A 22,002-nucleotide genomic window follows, 5' to 3' on the forward strand; every position below is an offset into this window, starting at 1 on the left:
TACTTTATTTTGGCATTAGGGACATTAGTTACAATTATCGATTCTAAATGATATTTAATCGTATCTGTTGTTAAAATACTCAAAATTTTCCCTTTTAATAGACTCAACACCTATCTCAAAATATTATACTAGTTAAATTTATTGGAAAGTAATTAAATTAGATCACCTTAAAAGTATACTCATACTCGAACTATTATCTACTGTATATTATATTATAAAGTTTTCACCGAATAAGCTTTACAGTACAAACACGGTACTGTTGCTCTACAATATTTCGACAGGTCTTTCGATAGGTCTTGTACCTTACTAACGCCCAACATATCGTTTGTACAGTATATTTATACTGTAAAAGTAAGTGGAGTGAACTGATGTTGGTTATTTTAAGGTTGTACAAATATGCTTTGGAAGATTTTAATGTAAAAAGATACAGTAAAAGTTTGTTTATCCGGGTACTTAAGAAAATCATAAACTGTCTACCGTTTTGTTCAATTAACGCTGTCGAAGATGGGTTATGCTGCACATTCACTGGAACTAATTTATAAAAATCTTCCTAACGTGGAAACCTGAATTTTATTATAGAGCTCTTATTTCGAACTTTCTTAATTACAATATCAATTTTTTACAGTACGTATAAATCATGCATGAAATATATCAACGAGGCTTTATCAAAATTTGATATAAATTTTGGCTTAAAGGTTGTACTTGTGATGGTATACTCAATTTTGTCAACAGTAAACATCTAAAGAGAAAAATAATATACTAAAACCAGCGTATTTATAAATTATTAATGTATATCCTAAATGAGATAAACGGAATGGAATTTGTACATATATCGAAAGAGTAATCGATTAAAACTTTCACATTACTTTCCAAACTAAACTGATATTTAACATTGGCTCAGATAAAATATAAAGATAGAAACAGATATTAACACTTGTCAGAAGAACTGAAAACAGTTAATGATTGGACAATTTTTTGTCAACTTGAACGGCATAACCAATGTCTCATAAAATTAATGAGTGGCAGAAAGTCTAAGCGTGAAATTTGTTTCGTAGTTGTCGCTTATACATCCGATGTTACTGAATTATTTATACGAAAAACAAAAGAGTAAATTGCTAATGTATTTATGAAGACTTCTGAATTATTTCTACTATTGTAGCAAGTATCTCAGTTACTCAGATAAATGAAATACTGATAAAGTCTGATACGATTAGTTGAGTTTCTTCTATTAAGCGACATAGTCTGGATCAGGATTTGCTGCTTCACAGCTGTTAGTGCTATTCGATCTGTTACTATCGTCAAGGTTATAACAGTGAAAAAATTGATATTAATCCATTAAGTAAATTCAAATTTGCTTGAAACCTACTCTACTATACTATTTATTATTAATTATAAATCTAAGGATATTTGCTTCATTCTTTTGCAGCTACCACCATCTAAAGACTTCCTAGAACTTAATTTTCTCTTAATTGCACCATCTACTCTTTTGACATGGTTACGTATGCCAGTTTCCTGAGGGATTAATATATTTCTACCTGAGATCGGGTACTTGAATATCTTATTCTAAGAACGTTTGTGATAACATCTTTTCATGGCATGAATACTTATTAATAGTAAAACCGAATCTTACTCCTTCCTTGATATCCTCTTCGCCTTCGGCTATTGACAACATGGCATCGCATCCGTCATCATAATCTTTATTATGAGTAGTTGCTATGGCAGATTTTAGCTAATGATACATAACATTCAATTCATGTAAATGTTAAGACAAAATGTAAGGATTATTTTAATAAAAATAAAACGTTAAGTATTTCATATCGAACTTGTAAGTATAATTTGACTGCAATCGCAGGTTCTGCTTGATTCTTCATGTTTTCGATAACATTTCTTGGATCAAATAAGTCAGCATTTCTTCTTGTTAGACTTTTATCATTAACTTTAGCATTATCCGAAGGCGAATAACCAATACATTTGCTATAATAAAATATACAAAATCTCATCTTTAAATGATAATACTCGCTTTGGATAAGATAGTGACATATCTTTACCTTTCCGAGATACTATACAAAGACTTCAGATGATCTCGTAATTGAATCAGCAAAAGGCATGATAACGTAGGATAAATGAAGCGCCGATAATCAAAATCGCCATTAGAGAATTCAACTATGGAAGAAATCATCTATTTTTAATGACCACTCTAAATATGCATCGGAACAATTTCATTTCGAAGTATTAAGATCATTAAGAAATTTTCTTAATTTTTACCTTTTAATGCGTCAACACTGCTACTATCTAAATCTTCCTCACTGTCTTCAAACTGAAAAGTCTTAGAATAGAAGTCAGTTGGGTTTAAAATCACACTTTTTGAATTTTCGAAATTTTAAAGGGTTTACCTTGCCAACGGCGTCTAATAAATTTGTACCCATCACGGAAAGTGTTAAATCAAGCTGGTGAATTAGGAACAAAGGCTCATCTTGGATGTTATACGGAAAATATGCTAAATTACCAGCTATATATAAAAGATATTCTATTTCTTTCCCCTAGAAAGAAAGTAAAATAAGTAATACTAGCTGTTTTAGTAAAGATGAAACAAGAAGCAGTATATCGATTTTTAGAATTAACTGTCACCGAGTTATTGTCAGTTTCAAAATATCGCAACAAGGAATGTGCCAAAGCTCGTCTATATCGACGGTTAGAACGAAGTAGCATATAACAGCAACTACATAATGCGGATGCCGATTCTTTTGAATAACCTCGAACTATTGAGCCCTGTCAAGAATTAATATATGTAATATTTGAACAGATCTTTAGCTTTGACTTTCAACTGTTTCTTTAATAATAAAATATAAGCGACCATTAGTCGCCAACATATCATTTAATTTTTAATGATTCGTGATTGATTACTTGTAATTTCTTATGCAATTCAAATGTGAGCCTAATCCCTTGAGCGGCCTTTGACTAAAATGGTATGCATTTGAGTCACCATTGAACATTTGATTAATCGGTTAAACTATTTATATCAGAAATCAGAGCATAAAAAAATTCGGAAACAGACCTGAACGAAATTAAGATAGTCACTTGCTAAAGTTGATAATTGTTTTTCTGCTAAAATTTTTGTCGACTTTTGTGGATCAGTTGAAAGGGTAATTAAATAAGGTACGCACTAAAGATAACGAGATTGGGACAGAAAATGAGAAATTTTACGTGCTACGCAAAATAATCTATAATTAATAGGCATCATACCTTTATTGGATGCATTAATCCATCACGTAAAATTCGTAAGATAACATTTAAAGAGGAATTTCTTATTTCTGATTCGGAATTTGTAGAGGCTTCCAAAACTTCGTTGGCATAATGTTGCACTATCTTGCTAGCTAGACTATAAAAGAATTTCTTATGGTCAAATTGAGTACTGAAGGGAAAATGTATTTTAAGATTGCATCGTTTTGTACGTTAAATCAGAAAGATTCTTGCTAATGGATATTCACTTTAACAATTTTTTTTGTCGCGCTTTTCGCGTCTCCATTTTCAAATCTAAAGTATGTGAATTTTCGAATAAAAATTTGTAATCATTTAATTTACCTAGATCTAGCATCTCCTAACTGTCCCAAATTTTTGTTGGAGTTTGATTTTTTCCCTAAAATTGTTGTATAGGAATTACTTAAAATGCATATAATCAATGAAGTAAAGCTTAACGTACAGGTATCTTCCGCCTTTTGGGTTCTTTTGTCTTCTTCAATAAGGTAATGCTCTATATTCTTTAATACCTATGAAATAAGAAGATTTAATTTACTTTAAATATGTTAGTTCCAGAAAAATTGTACAACTATGAAAATGCTTACCTGGCACATGAGTTTTGTCGAGGATTTTCGCGAATTTAAGACTTTTTTGTATTTTTCAGAAAGTTTTTTATGCATTAATAGTTTTGGATATCGGACGCATAAACTTCCTATTGCATTCAATGGTAATACAACAATAAGACTTAGGGTATTCGGTTTTATGCGAAGTGACACCAGGAAAAAAATTGAGGAAGTTAAGATCTCAATACTACCGATGCCAGTAAAAGCTTTAAGAAGGACTTCTCCATCTTCACATTGGCAGAAAGCTAGGAAAAGTTCAAATGCGCTATCAAGCTGATAACAAAATTTAAACAAGTTTAGTGACTTTTTCTGTCAGATAAGTTACAGAATTTTAATAATCAGATTACAATCTTACATTTAATTCTGAACTGTCAGAGCTTAAATCCATATCAAAATTTTTATATAGCATTCCAACTACGAATAATGCTCTCATAATTCGAGGTTTATTTGACGTTAACTTCGATTCGATTAACAGTAATTCCTGGTTTGTAACGCTACGTAATAAACCTACGGGATTGAATTAGCAAATAAAGTATAGATATATTAATAAACTACGTTAACATTATTTAATACCCATTTTCTTATAGTATTTACACAAGCTTACCAATATATTTACGTAGACAGTCTCTAACCAAGTCGTAATTGTGAGTTACTTCATTTACTATGACAGTTAAGCAGCTAATACAATTTTGAACAACCTAAAATATTACATGAAAGAGTAATCACTGTATATAGGTGCAATAACATAAAATCTTCTATGTACAATGTTTACCGTTTGTCCTTGAATGAGGATAAGTTTCATAAGATCTTTTTCTAAATCTGCCAAGAAAGACTTACTCGGATGTTGCATCAATGGTAAAACATATTCTAATATACAAGGTACAGTTCGAAGTATCGCGGCATCAGCTTTGGTAGAACATTTCATACTTAAGTAAGGCTGAAGTCGGGGTGCGTAATCTACTACTAATTGTGGGAAACATTTACTAAAAACGAGTAGTGTTGAAAAACAAGCTACAACCTTTACATCTGCTTTTTCATCATTTTTTGATATATTTACTAACTGATCTTCGAATTTTAAAATGCTTTCCAGTAAGTTTGCTAGGATGACTTTACTAGAATTAGTAACAGCTTCGCTATAGGAACTGAAATCACTAGATTTTACCATATGTCTTATTAGATTTTCAAGACATTCTAAAGCGGAGTCATGGCATATCGCTACACAGTTTACAAGATCATCTGTAACTTTTTTGACCTCATCTCCAGACTTGCTATCACAGGAAAACCAGACGTGCTGAAATACTTTAGTAACCAAATCCTTAACACTCTCGTCATCATTGAAACGGAGTAGTATACGAACGCAAATTTCAGGGTTCTTTTCAAACGCTGGGAATCGGGTGTACAAGTCTTTCAGAACTTTAATAACACGCTTCCGTACACTTATACCAGTATCAAGGATTCTTTCTATCAGGATTTCGAAATACTGCTCACACAGTTGTATGTTTGTGAGCATGAACTTTCCTGTTAATTCTACAGCCGCTTCTCTAACCGAAACTGACGTATCTAATAACCTAGCATGAACAGCTTGATGGACTTCTTTTCTTCGGAGTATGTTGGGATCTTCTCCTATTATACTCGTTAGACATTTCAAAGCTCGTGCACGAAGTGCAATGGTAGGCTCGTAAAGCATTCTTAAAAGATGTTGAAGATACGTATCGAAACTACTGAATAACGATCGCTTGGAAACTACTTTCTGAGACATAGATTCTAGTACTTCAGATGACAACGTTAATTTTGGCCAACGACCACGGATAAGAAGCCGACACATAATGGTTACTGCAGAGAGTTTTTTCTTTAAACTTTCTATAATTGCATTATCCTCATCAATATTTGCAGAGTCTTCGAGGGATAAGTTAGCAGAAAGATTAGCAGATTCGTTGAATTGCTTTTCAATTTCTTTATGGGTTTCATATAGTAAACGACCAATACGGAAATAAACTGCTGGCTACAGACATAGATGTAAAACTTTTAGGCTGATCATCTGCAAGCCACATACGGTATCCTCCGTATGCTTAAGTTGACCTGTTACAAGTTCAATAAATAATAATACTCACCTGATACCATGGAAAATCTTTTGATTCGCTGTAAAGCTGTCCTATTAAAATCTTCTCGAAATAGTATTCCACAGATTCTAAAATATCGTTTGACTGTTGAAAAATTAGCAACTTAGTGAAATACAACAAATAAGCAAGTATTGAAGCTAGGAAAATCACAACAACTATGTTGTACGTCTGTCACTTACATCATCAATAACGGATTCGTGACTGATTTCGGAAATCTATATATAATAAAAATATTACTTAGCTATTTTAAATTTTAACAGTCACAGCTAAAAATTTTTGATAGTATTGTCCGCCATTGATAAGGTACGCATAAAATTTATCTAAGAGCTAATTTAAATTAATTAAAATCAAACCTGCGATTGTAGTGCTTTTAAATCAATTTCTTCAATCGAGATGAGACGTTTTCTTAAATGAGCCGCGACTAAACCAAAATATTCCAAAGACGTCGTTCTAACTGCGATATCATTAGATTTGTCGGTAAAAGTATGTGCTAAACATTTTCCAACTATTCCTAATAATAATTCAGATGAGGGCCACTCAGGTTTGTCAACTGTTATCAATAAATCTTGAATAAAATTTTCAAAGATCACTTTACGATCTTCTTCGTCTTTCACACAATACCTAGGTATTCAAGGCAAAATCATAGAAAATGCTTAAACTTACAGCGGAATCAAATGACTTCTAATTTCTTCTTTAAATTCATGATACATATACACATAACATTGTACTAACTTCTTAAAAAATTGCGTGATGAATGACTGTCCATTTCTAACGGCGCTTTCGTATGATTGGCCAATAATGTGCTCTTCAATAAGTTCTGGCTGTTCCGGCGGTTCCTTTGAACCTGTTCCTTTAGTTGACTTTTTCTTGCTATCTGAATTTTTCAGTACTGGAATCTTTACCATACAGTGAAACAGTTGCAGAATAAGAGCAGATACTATTTGTATAGATTCCCCGTTTCCAAGACTACGTAAAAGGATAATAACTAGGTTAATTGATATTTTCATACTGGCTGTAAATTGAAGGATTTTCCTGACTTACTTGTAACATCGTAAGTTAGTTCGATTACTAGGTAATTTTACTAACGATGAGAGAATATCCTCTATGATCACGTTCCGGTGTTTATCATATTTTTTGAAAGTCTATAATACAATACATGAAATGAGTGAAAATTATCCATTTGCACATCCGGTAATATTGCAATAGTGTAGCCACTTTGACATATCTAAGAAAGTATTTTACCCATCTAATAAGATCCAATGCGCTACGTTGTAGGTCTTTAACGTTATCAACAAAGAACGAAGAAATACCAATCGAGCTTAACTATTGAATTAAAAAGATTGAAATCATTTTTTAGAAATTATCACAATGTATACAGCTTCCTCACCATAACACCGCAAGTAAATTACGTATTCTTATTAATAACGTTGGTATTGTTTAAGCGATTAAAAGCCTCAACTAAATTATTACTTACTTGAATAATTATTGTATCAGTAAATGTTGTTATCTGTACGAGTTCAGACAATAAAGCAACCGCCTCACAAGTCTTACGATATATGAAATTCACCAACTTGTTTTTGGGGCTTGATACCTTGCCTCGTCCCTTGAGACGATTAGAATCGGCTAGAATAATAGCATATTATAACTTAAATGCAATAGACATAATTTATATACAGTATACTGTGTACTCGCTACTGAATAAACTACCCTGCTGATCGAACAATTTTAAGGAAAATTATGAACATTTAAGAAATAGATATTTCAGACATTACATTTTAAAGAATTATCCGCGGATTTATCTTTGTACATAGGATCAAATATAGGGTATAGAGTGTTAACTTGGTGGTAACTAATAATATCAATCAGGCTATCAATGTTTTCATCTGCATATAGAGTCTTTGGCATATTTTTTGCAGTCAGGATATGAAGGACTGCTACTGTAGCTTCCATTGATGCTGCGATTTCTTCTAACTTTAAATAATTCCATAGCTTCTTTTCTTTATCATCAGCCTAAAGTTAAGATTAAATCCTATTTAATACCAAATAATTACTCAGCAAAATTAATAAACAATAGCTACTGTATTCTATCAAATACCGGTTCCTCTGTAACTGATGATTCTATACATTTGCCATGCCTAATAATGCCCAAAAGAATTTTCACAACTTGTTCAACATCATCAAGGGATATCTCGTAAGCTTCATTTGTTGCCTTCAATCTTGCAGCCTCAATCGACAACTCAGATAGCACCGTTAAGGGTACAGCAAGTTTATCCGGCTCTGAGCAGATTTGTAAATAAAATTTCAGTTAATTCAGAGTTTGGTAAAATTCTCAATTTAATTCCCGTACTTTTACTAGATGATTCATCCTTCTTTTTCAGATAATCAGTTATTTTTTCACATAGTGTAACGAAACGTTTGTATGTTGTGGATTCACCTGTTCACGGGTTAGTCAAAGAATATATGTTACCTAAGTAAGTAAAAATTTTATAATATAATTATAATTAAGTACCTTCATATTCAGACTCTTGGTCAGACTTGTTCTTTAATGAAGTTTTTCCTTCAAACAATACACGGAAAATCATTCATCGAGAAATACGATTTAAAATGATTACATTTTGGTATGTTATTCTAATTTACGAGTGATAGGTTATAGTAAAATTAGGAGCTATATAGCTATAAAGTTTACTAAACATATTTTAGAAATACAGAATAAGTGCTATGCCTATTGCTGATTCTCTTTATCGCCAATAATCTACCGACTTACGAGATTTTTTGGCAGATGATGGACCGGGTCGTACAAAATTTTCGGAGTCACTTGTTCCTGAAGTAGTTTCACATTTCCAAGTGCTATCCTTACTGTCAGATTCACTTACAGCCTAATTTGAATCAGTAACACAACAAAATGCTACATTATACAAATTGATTTTAAGCTAAGCAAATGATCTAGAGCGCTTCAATAAGATCATAAAATGTCCTACTGATGTAGACGTCGAGTCTAGTGTAATAACTTCTTGATTTTCAAATTTGTAAATTGGTTTATCCTTTTTTCTAGGCTGTATTCTTCGCTTTTCAAATACCTGATGAGGTGCCACGTCTTGTACGCTCTCATCGCTTGTTTCGAGGTGATATCGGTGGGCATTATGCCCATCTACAAACAAAAAGGATTAGGAGTGTTTTAACATAATTTTTGTAAGGAATAACTTTGATAGTATTGTTTCGAGTATTGCAATAACCTAATAATATTTTACAAAACTTTATACACATAATAAGAGACTACTAAGTATATTAAATGGGTACTTGAATATATAATTTCTACGATAAGATTTGCTATTATTCCACATGTTAGTTATAAAGCATGAATGTTTGATACCCAAGTTAGAAAAGTATATATCATCGTTTCATGAATGCTTGTTGTATTTGGATATTGCGAGATATATGATATTAAGTTTATTACTGCTTTAACTTCAGTGTCAATTCCATATTGAGCGATTCGAATTTATAGTATCGCGATATGGTTACGAAGATTAATTGCTAAAATCATTCTATATAGCATAATAAATACTGTATACAAAGAGCGCATAAGATGTATTACCAAAAGTTACTATACAATATAATGTAGATATAATAAATATCGTGAACACTGAAAGTATCCAACAGTATCCTATATAAAATAGGCTAAAATTTTAATAGAACTATTGATGTCGAGACCGTCCAACTTAAAGAAATACTATTACCGCTAAGTTAATTCATACCAGGTAATGGATTCGTTAAAGATGAACGATAGCTAAACAGATTAGGAAATCGCTGTTCCAAGGCGTACACAGAGTAGGGTCTCCTGAGATCGCTTACTGATCCTAATGAGGGTTGTTCTTTGACTTGGCTTTAATTTCGAGTATGAATAAAATTATTGCTGCTTATTATATATGTATTATCTGATAATGTAGTAATAAGCTAAGATGTTAAAAACTCAAATTAGTCTATATCTATACAATATCTGTATTGCAATCATAACCTACTATGGTCGTAGCAATAAAATACCGATTTGCAATTAATAAGTCATAAACAATTAAGCCATTTGCAAATATAAACAAATTTTCATTCCATGTAATGAAAATTTCTGACTACATTTGTAACTTACATGTGAGATACGTCCACTGCAAGGAGATCACTACCTAATTTTTCGGTTATTTGACCATCAGTAGTATTTTCTAAAAATTTCCATGTTTGTTGTACATCGTTATTGTTAACAGCAGAACCTACATTCGCTGCGCATAGCGGAACTATAGGTTGTGGCACCGGTAGTTTGCTTGGTACTAACAAAAAATAATTAATCAAGAGTTCCTATTATTGGTTCATATAATCCTAAGTTAATTTGACTATAAGTACTGTAAGTTAGATTAGTAACTGCCAAGAGAAATACGATCTGTTTCACATATATATATATATACATAATAAACCAATAATAACATTATTTTTTCGTTATCGTAAAATGTTGTACCGACTCAGCATGATGGCTTGGTGTACTGTTAGCAATTAACATATTGACATTTAATATCAAAAGGCTAATTGTAGTCACAATCGCATGGATTATCATTGTCAGGCGAGTTAGTCTGCTAGATAAAATTACAGTATGATCTGCATGACAATACAGTTGGTACAGTAACAAGATTATTTTAATGTAGAAATACTAAAATAATAGCACAGCACATAAGGTACTTATGGCTAGAAAATAATCTAGTATTGAATATTTAGTACGTATCTTGCAGAAAATATGTCAAGAAGTACCAGTAGAAGCAGCAGTAATTTAGTACTCAAACTCAATTAGTAATAATTATTAACGTGTAGTTTACAGCAAGATCTTAATAAGGATAGAAATGTAGATAATATGCGTATACAGTACGCTAGACAGCAGTACAGTAATGTACATCACGCATTGAACTCAATACAATCACAAAGGATGCGAATTCTCTAGCCCTTGTAATTTAAAATCTATCATTCCCTGTAGCCAATAATGTCAAGTATTATATAGTACACACATGGCCTTAAGAGAGTAAAATTTGTCAAGATATGAGTAAGACAGCCCAATAAATTGAACTGAAAAATGCTCTCAATTTTCTAACGGACTCACGTAGTATATCCTTACACACAAATATCAGTAAGTAAAATAATTATATAATTGGTCAAAAACAAGTCTTGTCGATTACAATTAAGACTGAAGTGACGACTTCTAATATTGAGATATCTAACTACAAGTATTAAAACAAAATAATCTATGACTTAATATATAGAACCTTAAGTCTAGCGATAATGTTATGCAGTTAAGGTTTATCAATGGCGTAGTTTATTATACGAGTATGATACCATTAGAGGAGCAATGAAATGATAAGCTTGCATACAACTTTATGAAACAATAATGTTATATTTGAAGAATGTGCTATGCAATTCTAATTTAAACAAGCAACACATAGTATCTTACTAAGTTGCTTTGCCTAGTTGGAATTATTGTTATTAGACTTAAGCAGTAGATAACTAGGATAAGTCAGTATAAGCATGTACACAGTACGTTTATGTTATATTAGGGACGATTAAATACTTTATGTAGTGTATATGCTTATGACTGCACAGTAGAGTACTGTGATGAATACACGTACGTATCCAGTATGTTAACTTAATAACATATACCCACAGTACAAGCATAGAGTTGGTAAGAATATCAATAGAAGTAAGGTTCTTGTCAAATAATATTGAATGAAATAATAAAATTTAACTTACAGTCTATTAATGTTGACGGTCCAATTAATGTATTAGCAAGTGCCTTTGAAGAACTTTGATAGGAACTAGCCGGGGCATTATAATCCGCCATTGCCCTTCATAAATGAGAAGATCCTGTCTTTTTAAAATTTCGTGTTCTCACGAATATTAGCTAGGTTCTGAACGTCAATTTATGACTAGATGCAGTTGATGTCTCTCTGCAATAAAGAGTATATGCAATAAATGAAGATTACTTTTTAGAAATACACAGTGCTCGACATAAACATTGTACAGAATTATGACAAACAGAACATGATAAATCAGTGAATTCAGTGGAGCACACTGTTATGGCTTGAGTAACGCATAGTTTACAATGCACTTAATGAGTTTGTACAATATGTATATTAATTTAGGCTGTATCAGTATAGTTCTAACTGCATATTTATAAACGAATACATCCTAAAATATTACTAGTATAACTTTGACTTCAAATGCAGGTCTAATTTTGGGAATTCAAGAGCAAAATCATTCATATTACCTGTATCCTATTCTAATTAGCTGAGCAAGAAAATCTCTGAAAAAATTCATTCAAGCAATGCAGATACAGTCATACGGAGCGATACGTGTTACCACCGTACGTGTCGTAACGAGTGACTTCATTCACCAGACGTTCGTAACTCGTACGCTATTTCAATTCAATTTTCAAAATTTTGAAAAAGATTCGTTTGTTTCGGTATACAGTACTGTACACTATACAGGACAGTACCGTCTTGTGTACAAAAGGTGTCCACTGGTTGGCAACACTATATACAGTGTGCGGTATACAGTACAGGATTGAATACAGCACTGTACCATACTGCACAAAATCAACTTTGCAGCTAGTGTAATTTGATGTCAATCGCGGAAAGTATAGTGTACTGTTTACAGACATGCAGAACACTTGAAATGACCGGTGAAATAATCAGCCTGGACATCATACAGTACTGTACTGTAATTAGTACAGTACAGTATAGTGAAAAACCGCTTGCTGTCCCGCCTCTTTCTTTTTACTAGTCGCCGAGGTATGGTATTGTACACTGTACAGTATACAGTGTCTATTTTGGATTTTTTCCAATTTTGGGGTCACATTGGGAGTTGGAAAAGTGACGTTTCATAGACCTCGACAGTACTGTATACTGCACACTAGTACAGTACTGTACAGTACTACATGTACTGTACAATACGTGTGACTACGGATGCATTGCCCAGTTTTAGTACTGTACTGTAGTTCGGATAATGACAGTACTGTACAGTACGAAATTGGAGTGTACTGTACAGCAATGTTGTGCAATGCAGTGAAAAGGCAACCACAACCTGCTAAAACCCGATCCAATTGTTGATTTTCTAACGCGAAACGAGTGCAATCGCAAGCACTGTATGATGTCTGTATCACCACTGAGATTCTTAAGCCGAATCCCGCCCTCGAGTCGGTTTAAGCTTGACTTTGCACATCCCTACAGTGTACACTGTACAGTACACTAGAAAGTTACAGTACTGTACAATACTGTACACTGTAAATGTAATTTTAATTTATTTTACAGTACTGCACTGTACAGTACTATACAGAAGTCAATGACCAGCTCACAGTACAGTACAATAGCAGTATTGGTGAATGCAGTCGTAGTTATACTGTCCTGTAAAACACCATTTACACTGTTAAAATAGTAATTCCGTTTCCGTACCGTTGCGTAAAATACAGTACTGTACAGTACAGTTTCATCTACAGTAGTGTACTGTAGCTATCGTCACGACAGTACAGGGTACATTGTACAGTACACAGTGTACACTGTACAGTACACAGTACTGTGGATCATAGCTCAACCAGCTATTGTACTGAATCTACTCGTGCTCTTTACTCTTTTATTAGGTGCACGACGTCCAGTACGGTGCTTCTACCTTCTTTTGTGGTGTGACCCACCTTGTGACCTTTACAAGCAGCGATTTTGCTTTTAAGACAGGGTGGGCTGATTCGCCTGAAATCCATTTGCACAGCTGCATGCTTGAAGAAGCTGAAGGTAAAAGCTACTGGCGGTAGGTACCCCCAAAATGGTATATTACTGCATATAGGTAGTATTGCATAGGCTAATTGTAAGCAGGCACTGTTTCAAATTGCTTTGCATTTTCTTCTACTGTAAATTGCAAGTTTATTTTATTGATTCATTTCCGATATGGCGTGACCTCAACTTATCCGATATTATCTGTCGAAAATTGTGATTAGATAAAAGCACAAGGAAGATGGCAAATAATGGCAATATTGGGCGGCCTCAAAATGTCGGTATAGTAGCGATAGAGGTATATTTTCCAAATTATTATGTCAATCAGGCAGAGTTGGAAGCACATGATGGCGTTGCTGCTGGCAAATATACCATTGGATTGGGCTTAAATAATATGGGCTTTTGTAGCGATCGTGAAGATATCAATTCCCTTTCTTTGACGGTCATGCAAAGATTAATGGAACGAAATAATCTATCGTACGATCAGATTGGACGATTAGAAGTCGGTACTGAGACCATTGTTGATAAGTCCAAGTCGACAAAAACGGTCTTGATGCAACTCTTTAAAGATAGTGGTAATAGTGAAGTAGAGGGAATCGATACAACGAATGCATGCTATGGCGGAACCAACGCCTTGTTCAACTCAATCAATTGGGTTGAAAGTAACTCTTGGGACGGTATGTTGATCAATACTCAATAGTCATGACTCGATAACCATTTACATTTTTAAAAATATCATTTTTGAAGGAGTTTGTTTTTTGTGCGTGTGCTACACTCCAAGTTTATGGACAGGATCTATTTCCTTTTCTCACCTTTTCTACTTCATAGTCCTCGCGATCGTACAAGCACATCTCCATCGATTTTACCCACATTGCCAAATAAACTAAAATTGATATAATTAGCCATATTGCAATTTTAGTTACGGCAATAGATCGTTTTGTCGTTCAAGGGAAAAACTACAATACCAAGCAGTAACGTAGACGTCAGCAATTGAATATTTAATGCACAGTTTGCGCACACTGGATGAGTGTTAGATCGATGCCAGAATTTTTCCATTTGGTATTTCTATTGCAAATTATAATTTTAAACATATCAGGAATGTAGCTGTTATTGATTTATAGTTATAACATTGGAAGAAGACGCACAATATAGGCCACATTGTTACACTTTACATTTTTGTTACATTTTTTTTTCCAAGGTAGATACAGTATATACTGTACTTCTAGCCTACAGGGCCATGAAGGACTAAATCACATGATAATCTAGTTTAGTAATCCATGCCAGGACTAAGGGGTACTTGGCCACTTCACGTTTGAGACATCATTTAATAACTCGCAGGAAAGGAATGGAGTACCAGTTCGTAGTTCTTACAAATTTAACGGATAGTACGCATAGAAATTACATTGCACTGTACATTTATTTCAAATTACTAATTTATTTACTGTCAATAATAAATCTGTTGGGATAAAATTTATACAGTATTGCCCTAATAGGGCATTGTTTAAAGTCAGCTTTAATTTAATGCACGCTACTGTACAATACTTTACAATTTGGAGTAGTGGCACAAAGGCAGATCTCCTTATGCATCCTCATGTTGCAAATGATTACTGCTAAAAGGTTGAAGATTAGCATGCAATGTGTAACTCACCATTCGAACAGCTCTCGCTTTGTTGTTTCCCAATCGTTCAAGCCCGATGAAAGAAAAATAAATAAAAAATATTTATATAGTGCATACATACTAGCTAATTATGTTCTATACATATAAAGTAGCATGTAATTATAACGAAAAACTTTGAAAAGAATTTTTTTCTGCAATGACACAACAAGAGAGCAGAGCGTTAAGTTTCTTTAATTACAATTTACATATGAGTATAGCAAACTTCTCATATTACATCATACATATACTACAAAACAATATATTGCACATGGTAAACCATCGTACACGTATTCGTATTCATAAAATTTTATACCGTGTAAGATTGAAACAATTTGCTCATTGATTGTTATCAGTTATTAACCCATCGAACAGTAGCGATATAGTCATTAAGCAGTCATGCATTGTTGTAACGATTAATATTGATGATGTCCGCGTAATAGTTTTGGATACTGAATGTCATATTGCTTGAAAATCCAGAAATGATAAGCAATCTACTGTAACTTACAGTACCCTATCTTTCAATCTATTTAAACCATCTGATTCAATATTGTCGCCAGAGGATGTCTTCATACGTAATTCTACATCACAGCAATGACACACCTAGGTGTGCTGTTGTCATGTCAACTATTCTTAATTAGTTTATATAAGAAATTAATCCAGTACTAAACGGTTTTAATCAATAATAATAAAACCTATATATACAGTACAGCTGATGTTCCGCAATATAAAAAACGTATACGCGTGTAACACATTTAATGCATAAAGTTAAAAAATTCAATTTTTGATCATTGATACAGTATACTGCTTGTTTTTACTTTATATAGGGCGTTATGCTGTAGTTGTATGTGGCGATATTGCGATATACTCGGTCGGCAGTGCTCGTTGTACAGGCGGTGCCGGTGCCTGCGCGATGTTGATAGGACCCGATGCCCCAGTTGTAATGGAAAGTAGTAAGTACTTTTAGTTAAGTATATTCTTCAAGCGTATTCATTCTATAAATTATACACCGTAATATAAATATGTAATGACTATCACTGATGTACGCGTTCAAAATGCCCCTGCTCAATGTTAGTAATATATTGTGTGTTCATAAATAATCATTAAAAGTTACTGTTGTTATTGCTATGTCAAAATATGCTCTCTAAATAATATCGTTTTCTTATATTTACGCAACTGAAAGGATTAAGAGGTTCTCACATGCAGCATGTTTATGATTTCTACAAGCCAAATATGACTTCGGAATATCCAACTGTCGATGGTAAACTATCCCTAACTTGCTACACAACATCGGTAGATAAGTGCTATCAACGTTATAAGGATAAAGCTGCTACAATACTGAATAAAAAGTAAGCAAGATACACTAATTACTTTGTTACATTACTTATTAAATATTGATGCAGAAATACTCATATATTATTATACTAAGTGATTACTGTTCCCTTCATATTCTTACAGGATAACGTTAGATACGTTTGATAAGTTTTGTTTTCATTCACCCTTCTGTAAACTGGTTCAGAAGTCCGTCGGTAGGATAACTCTTAATGATTTCTTGATTGATCCTGAAAGATACATCGCAGAATTTCCTGAATTACAGAACCTGAGGTTAACATATCATTGTTTAGCCCTGTAGTAATGGTTTTTAATCCATTATTTAAAGCATAAAATAAAATAGCAATCTATCTTTTGTACGTAGGGATGTCAAAATAGACGAAACTTATACTGATAAAAACATTGAAAAAACTTTCGTAACAGTTAGCAACAATTCTTTCAAGCAAAAAACTAAAGGATCTTTACTTTTAGCTGGCGAAGTCGGAAATATGTATACAGCATCACTTTATGGTGGATTGGCATCGCTTTTTGCTATGTAAGTGTGATAATTGATAATAAAAACTATTATTGGAGTCCCTTCTTGAAGTCATTGCTAGTCATTAAACTCATAAAGTAGAATAGTCAAAATAAAAATTGAATCATCTCTTTATTCGAAAAAGCTAATAGCTAAGGAAAGATTTTAATTATCAAATTTTGTAATATAAAACCTAGCTCCTCTGCCGAAACATTAGCTGGTAAACGCATAGGAATGTTCTCTTATGGGTCTGGTTCTGCAGCGACTTTATACTCATTTCGTGTAGTCGATGACGCTACAAACTCTAAGCTTATAAATATCATAAACAATGCTGCTGATATCCCTGCGAGACTTGAATCACGCAAGAAGGTACTCGCAATTAATAAAATTATTGTTACATTTTTGCTTTGAATCGTGTGTAATTCTATTTTTAATTTTTATCAATAACTACATGGTATATTGATAGGTATCACCTGACGATTTCGTCAAGACTCTAGCTATTCGCGAGGACAATCATTCGTCGAACAATTATTCACCTGTTGGTAGTACAGAGGACTTGTGTCCAGGCACTTATTACCTCGCTCACGTAGATGATATGTATAGGAGGAGGTATGAAAGAAAACCATTGCAAAACAGCAATGGAATTTAGTATATGCAAATTTAAGCAGTTAGAGTACTGATCTACTCTGAAGTGTCGTAGCTATTTTCTTTACGTAGTCTTGAAGGAATTTATTAATTACTATTGACTGAAATGACAATGTTCCTATCGCTATTAATCGTCGTACGGTCATTTTTAACAGTAAAAGAAATGGGAACACCGGTTTGTAGTATTTAATGCCTGTTTGTGACTTTTTCACTTTTTAACTCGATTTTGGTCTTAATTTTATATCACTTTCCGTATAATTTTATAGGACTAGGCATAGAGAATTACGCGTATATTTGCTTGGTCATATTAAATGCAGTTTATTAACGTATTCTTTGATTTTCTCATTTTTATGCACTCTTTATGCACGCTTATTGATTGTATCATTCTTAATTGCTTAGTATTTTATTACATTTACAGTTTAGGCAGGTTTCCTTAAATATGTAATAGCTACTTTGGATTGTTAAGTGAATGCAGCTACTATATTCGCACTAGACATATAATTTAGGCCTTTTATTGTATTAGCAATAAAGCTCTGACTGATTTACTCTTGAATTCTAAATGTCCATTTTGTGTATCAGTCGCGACAATAACTATAAATATTTACAATTCCTTTAATTATCATCATTGTATATATATGTTACATATGATGTAAGTACAGGAAACCGAAACGTATCATTAATTAATTGAAATATTGAATCAAAAAATTTGAAGACTGCTATCTACATTTATCGCTGAATTTTATACTCCTACACTTCGTTTTAGAAACGTGTTGTACGCGTAGTTTGCGCATCGATACAGTTACAGAACTAACACTATCAGATGACCGACCCCTTGAGAATTGATGTAGAACAAGGTAACAAACCTCAAAAAAGGTAGCTTACAATATGTGCGTCTGTGCTTGTGTAGAGTACTTTACGTACGTAGACGGATAGTTCATGAAACATCCATGTAATCCATAAACCGAATTAACAACGTAGAAGCCATTGAATTAAACAAAATCTGGCGTGTCATAAAAAATTATATAAAATAAAATAATTATCGTGACACAGTAAAGAAAAAACATTAATTTAGAAAAAGTAATCGGGAACATTGCACAGTACCATACGACCCATAAGTACCGTCATGGACTACAACAAAAAAAGACTTTTAGTCTATCTTTAGTAGTTCGTAGTACCGTACAAACAGTACGAGGATCAGATATAGGCGTACCTATCTACTGGCACTTGCGCGTATGAAGTGCACTTATATCGAATCTTCTGAATTTTTAAGCTTTTTCACTACCGCAGCAAAGTGTAAATGATTACGGATGAAAGTCATAGGCAATAGAGCCAAAATTGGAACTTAAATAAAAAATTTGACATATTTTATAGATATTGTACACTATTATATAATGTACATTTGTACAGTATGTGGCATGAAGGTAGTTCGTATCAACTAGATGTTGCTAAAACTCGATACGACTATTTATCTCGACATCAGTGATCTCAGGATTAATTAATTTTCTTTGGTCTCCATACTGGCTCCACAGTCAAATATCATTCTAATGCCAGATAAGATATTTTCTCTTCGTTGATCATCAATACAGCTCATTTTTGACCTTAACGATGAAATCATCTAGACGAAAATAAAACACAGCAGACGAGTCTTTCATAATCTTGTAAAATGCGAAGTACTGATAAACCCTAGCTACTATTACGTATGGAAAGTTACCTTGTCAAGGATTAACTCATTTTCATTTTTGCAGCTTCGCTGAAGTAAATCAATGACGCTTAAAGAAATTTTTGTACAATGAAAAACACGTTACCAACTGATTTTCATCAGAGTGTGAAAATATTGACTAAATAAAATATAGCACAGGTTTATCAGAATACATACCAACGATTATCCTTATACTTTACAATCAGGTCTTCAATGATTTGAACGTAATCGTTCTCCTCAAAGTCATTCATAGGTAGGTTGAATTGATAAGGTATTTCTGTAACAAATGGTAAATAAAAAGTGACATGAAGTAATTTTTAAAGTCATAACAATTAATCATCAATTGTTTACAATATCTTAACTACCTAGCACCTTACATTAACTTATTATTAATTTCTATGTCTCCAAGAATGACAGTATTAATGTATCGATAGTAAACAGTTACCAAAGTCATGCAGCTTCAAGTTCTGATTATTAACAATAACTAATAATTGATCGTTGCACACTATCTCAAGCTGCCATTATCATTAAACTTTACTCCTCACAGCTAGAACTTACTAAGATTATCCGTTTTATCCATTTTATCTCCAATCATTAAACATGTAATACTGGATTCGTGTGTTACAAGTTGTCTATAGTATGGACTAATAATAACTCCAACGAAGGGAGCTCCACCCTGAGCAAACCAGTCCTAAATAATTTCGTATTACGACATTAATTATGCATAAAATTTAGTGCAATACTAAAATTGAATGAATTATATAATTATTGAGAGCAAACCTGATATTTTGACTGCGTTTCAATATCTCTTATGGAAGGAATAGGAGAAAAATACGGATGTGAATGATACCAACCAACTACAGAGTATCCACGGTTGCATAGTTCGGTAAAGGCTTCCGTCTGTGAAACTATCAAGGCACACAATGTGAAATATTGAAAATGAAAGTGCGTAACAAATACTAATGCAATACTTACCAGAGTCCATTTCACACTGCACCTCCGTACTTAAGCTTTCACAAGGCTCGGCTCTCAGTATCTGAATTCGCAAGAATTTTTTATATTAAATGACCTTATTGTGTATTAGATGTATGGTGTTATAGAGCTTCTCACCTTTAGCTCTTTTTGTTCGCAACTATATCTTCCCCCCAATAATCCAATTACTTCTGTCCCACAGAGATGAGAATGCTACCGCAGAAAAAGCAATTAATGGCGTTTTAAGTCTGATGTCAAAACAACTGATTAAATAGGTATTTTGCAATAAAATGACTATCCGATGTGCCGGTAGCCTTACCACTTCCATGACAAGTAAAGCATCAATGCTGATAGAAACTTGGAAAGGCTAAATTTTAAGTAAAAAGTGTAAAATTATACCAAGACTCAATTGACATGACTGTCAATGATAAAGAGTCAGATGATGATTACCTCGCTACCGCTATCAAATTTTCGACATGGAATTAAATTAAATGGATTGTAGCTACGAAAAAACTGGCTAGTTAGATCATACTCCAGAAAAATACATGCATCTTATACTTCATGTTATGCAAAATACTGTATTAATAAAAATTTCGAGTATAGTACTACAAAAATTTTGCTAGTTTACCTCTGATATGATGTGGATCGCCTAGATTTAATCCTACTATAAAATATTAACAAAAATATAAATCTGCAGCCATTAATTTTGAATTCACAGAAACCTAAATGTTCGCAAATACTTAACACTACTTTGAAGAAATACCTTGCTCCACCTTCAGTTTCAGCTTCACTCGAATCTTTTGAAATCTGAAAAAAATTTTCAAGAAATTTACATATAGCAGAATTAGCACAATTAAATAATCTACTAGCGATCTACCTCATAGTCTGGCATCACTGAATGTTGATCGTTATTTACACATTTCCCCGCAGACCTTTTTCTAAGTCTCTATTATAATATTACATAACGGTATATAGAAGCATTATCTTACAGAAATAAACCAAAATAAGGTTTATGGATTATCCTTACATTGATGTCAAATGAAGCCAGACTATCACTATTCTCTAAAGTTTTAACATCTTTATCTGGAGAAAAAGAAAAGTAGTCTATTATACAGATTCAAGTAAATTCCATGAATGAAGAAAGTTACTGTACTTACCTTCTAAATTAACTAATTGGCATCCGCTTCTTATATTATTTCTGCGCCGAGCTTCTATCGGAAGGAGAGCAGGTATATGTATATTGTTATGCGTATACAAAACGGTATCCAGTCATGAATATAGAAACCCTCAGCAGGTCAAAGCATTTCTAGGGAAGGTTTTTATTTTAGTTTATATTTATCCTACCTATTCCCACGTTGATTGCTCCAATTTGTTCTAAGAAACAGTGAACACGACCGATAGCATTTACATCCCCACAATTGC

At 33.0% G+C, this 22,002-nt stretch overlaps 3 protein-coding genes across 3 annotated transcripts; 1 reads left to right on the top strand and 2 right to left on the bottom strand.

Moving 5' to 3' along the window:
• Window positions 1–1,558: 1,558 nt before the first annotated feature.
• Window positions 1,559–11,843, bottom strand: TRIADDRAFT_57843 (uncharacterized protein; the record flags this gene model as incomplete). Its single annotated transcript, XM_002114207.1, has 30 exons — window positions 1,559–1,729; window positions 1,824–1,974; window positions 2,049–2,163; window positions 2,266–2,326; window positions 2,394–2,540; window positions 3,056–3,163; window positions 3,244–3,379; window positions 3,583–3,637; window positions 3,701–3,767; window positions 3,843–3,949; window positions 4,052–4,169; window positions 4,216–4,367; window positions 4,465–4,558; window positions 4,633–5,862; window positions 5,972–6,064; window positions 6,160–6,195; window positions 6,334–6,601; window positions 6,644–6,946; window positions 7,022–7,122; window positions 7,223–7,303; window positions 7,455–7,583; window positions 7,820–7,990; window positions 8,076–8,257; window positions 8,328–8,414; window positions 8,490–8,537; window positions 8,745–8,856; window positions 9,058–9,128; window positions 9,733–9,860; window positions 10,119–10,293; window positions 11,753–11,843. The coding sequence occupies 30 exons, from the start codon at window positions 11,841–11,843 to the stop codon at window positions 1,559–1,561; spliced, it is 4,788 nt and encodes a 1,595-aa protein (XP_002114243.1).
• A 2,162-nt stretch (window positions 11,844–14,005) lies between these two features.
• On the top strand, window positions 14,006–17,913 carry TRIADDRAFT_27878 (uncharacterized protein; the record flags this gene model as incomplete). The annotated part of the gene is made up of 7 exons (XM_002113888.1): window positions 14,006–14,441; window positions 16,246–16,371; window positions 16,602–16,767; window positions 16,877–17,023; window positions 17,115–17,285; window positions 17,462–17,633; window positions 17,731–17,913. The coding sequence occupies 7 exons, from the start codon at window positions 14,006–14,008 to the stop codon at window positions 17,911–17,913; spliced, it is 1,401 nt and encodes a 466-aa protein (XP_002113924.1).
• Window positions 17,914–20,155: 2,242 nt separating this feature from the next.
• Window positions 20,156–20,772, bottom strand: TRIADDRAFT_27365 (uncharacterized protein; the record flags this gene model as incomplete). Its single annotated transcript, XM_002114208.1, has 4 exons — window positions 20,156–20,299; window positions 20,389–20,516; window positions 20,584–20,644; window positions 20,719–20,772. Coding segments are annotated over 4 exons (387 nt in total), but the record flags the coding sequence as incomplete, so codon positions are not given.
• Between the last annotated feature and the right edge of the window lie 1,230 nt (window positions 20,773–22,002).

This window comes from Trichoplax adhaerens, genomic scaffold (assembly GCF_000150275.1).
Source record: "Trichoplax adhaerens TRIADscaffold_7 genomic scaffold, whole genome shotgun sequence".
Taxonomy (NCBI): Eukaryota; Metazoa; Placozoa; class Uniplacotomia; order Trichoplacea; family Trichoplacidae; genus Trichoplax; species Trichoplax adhaerens.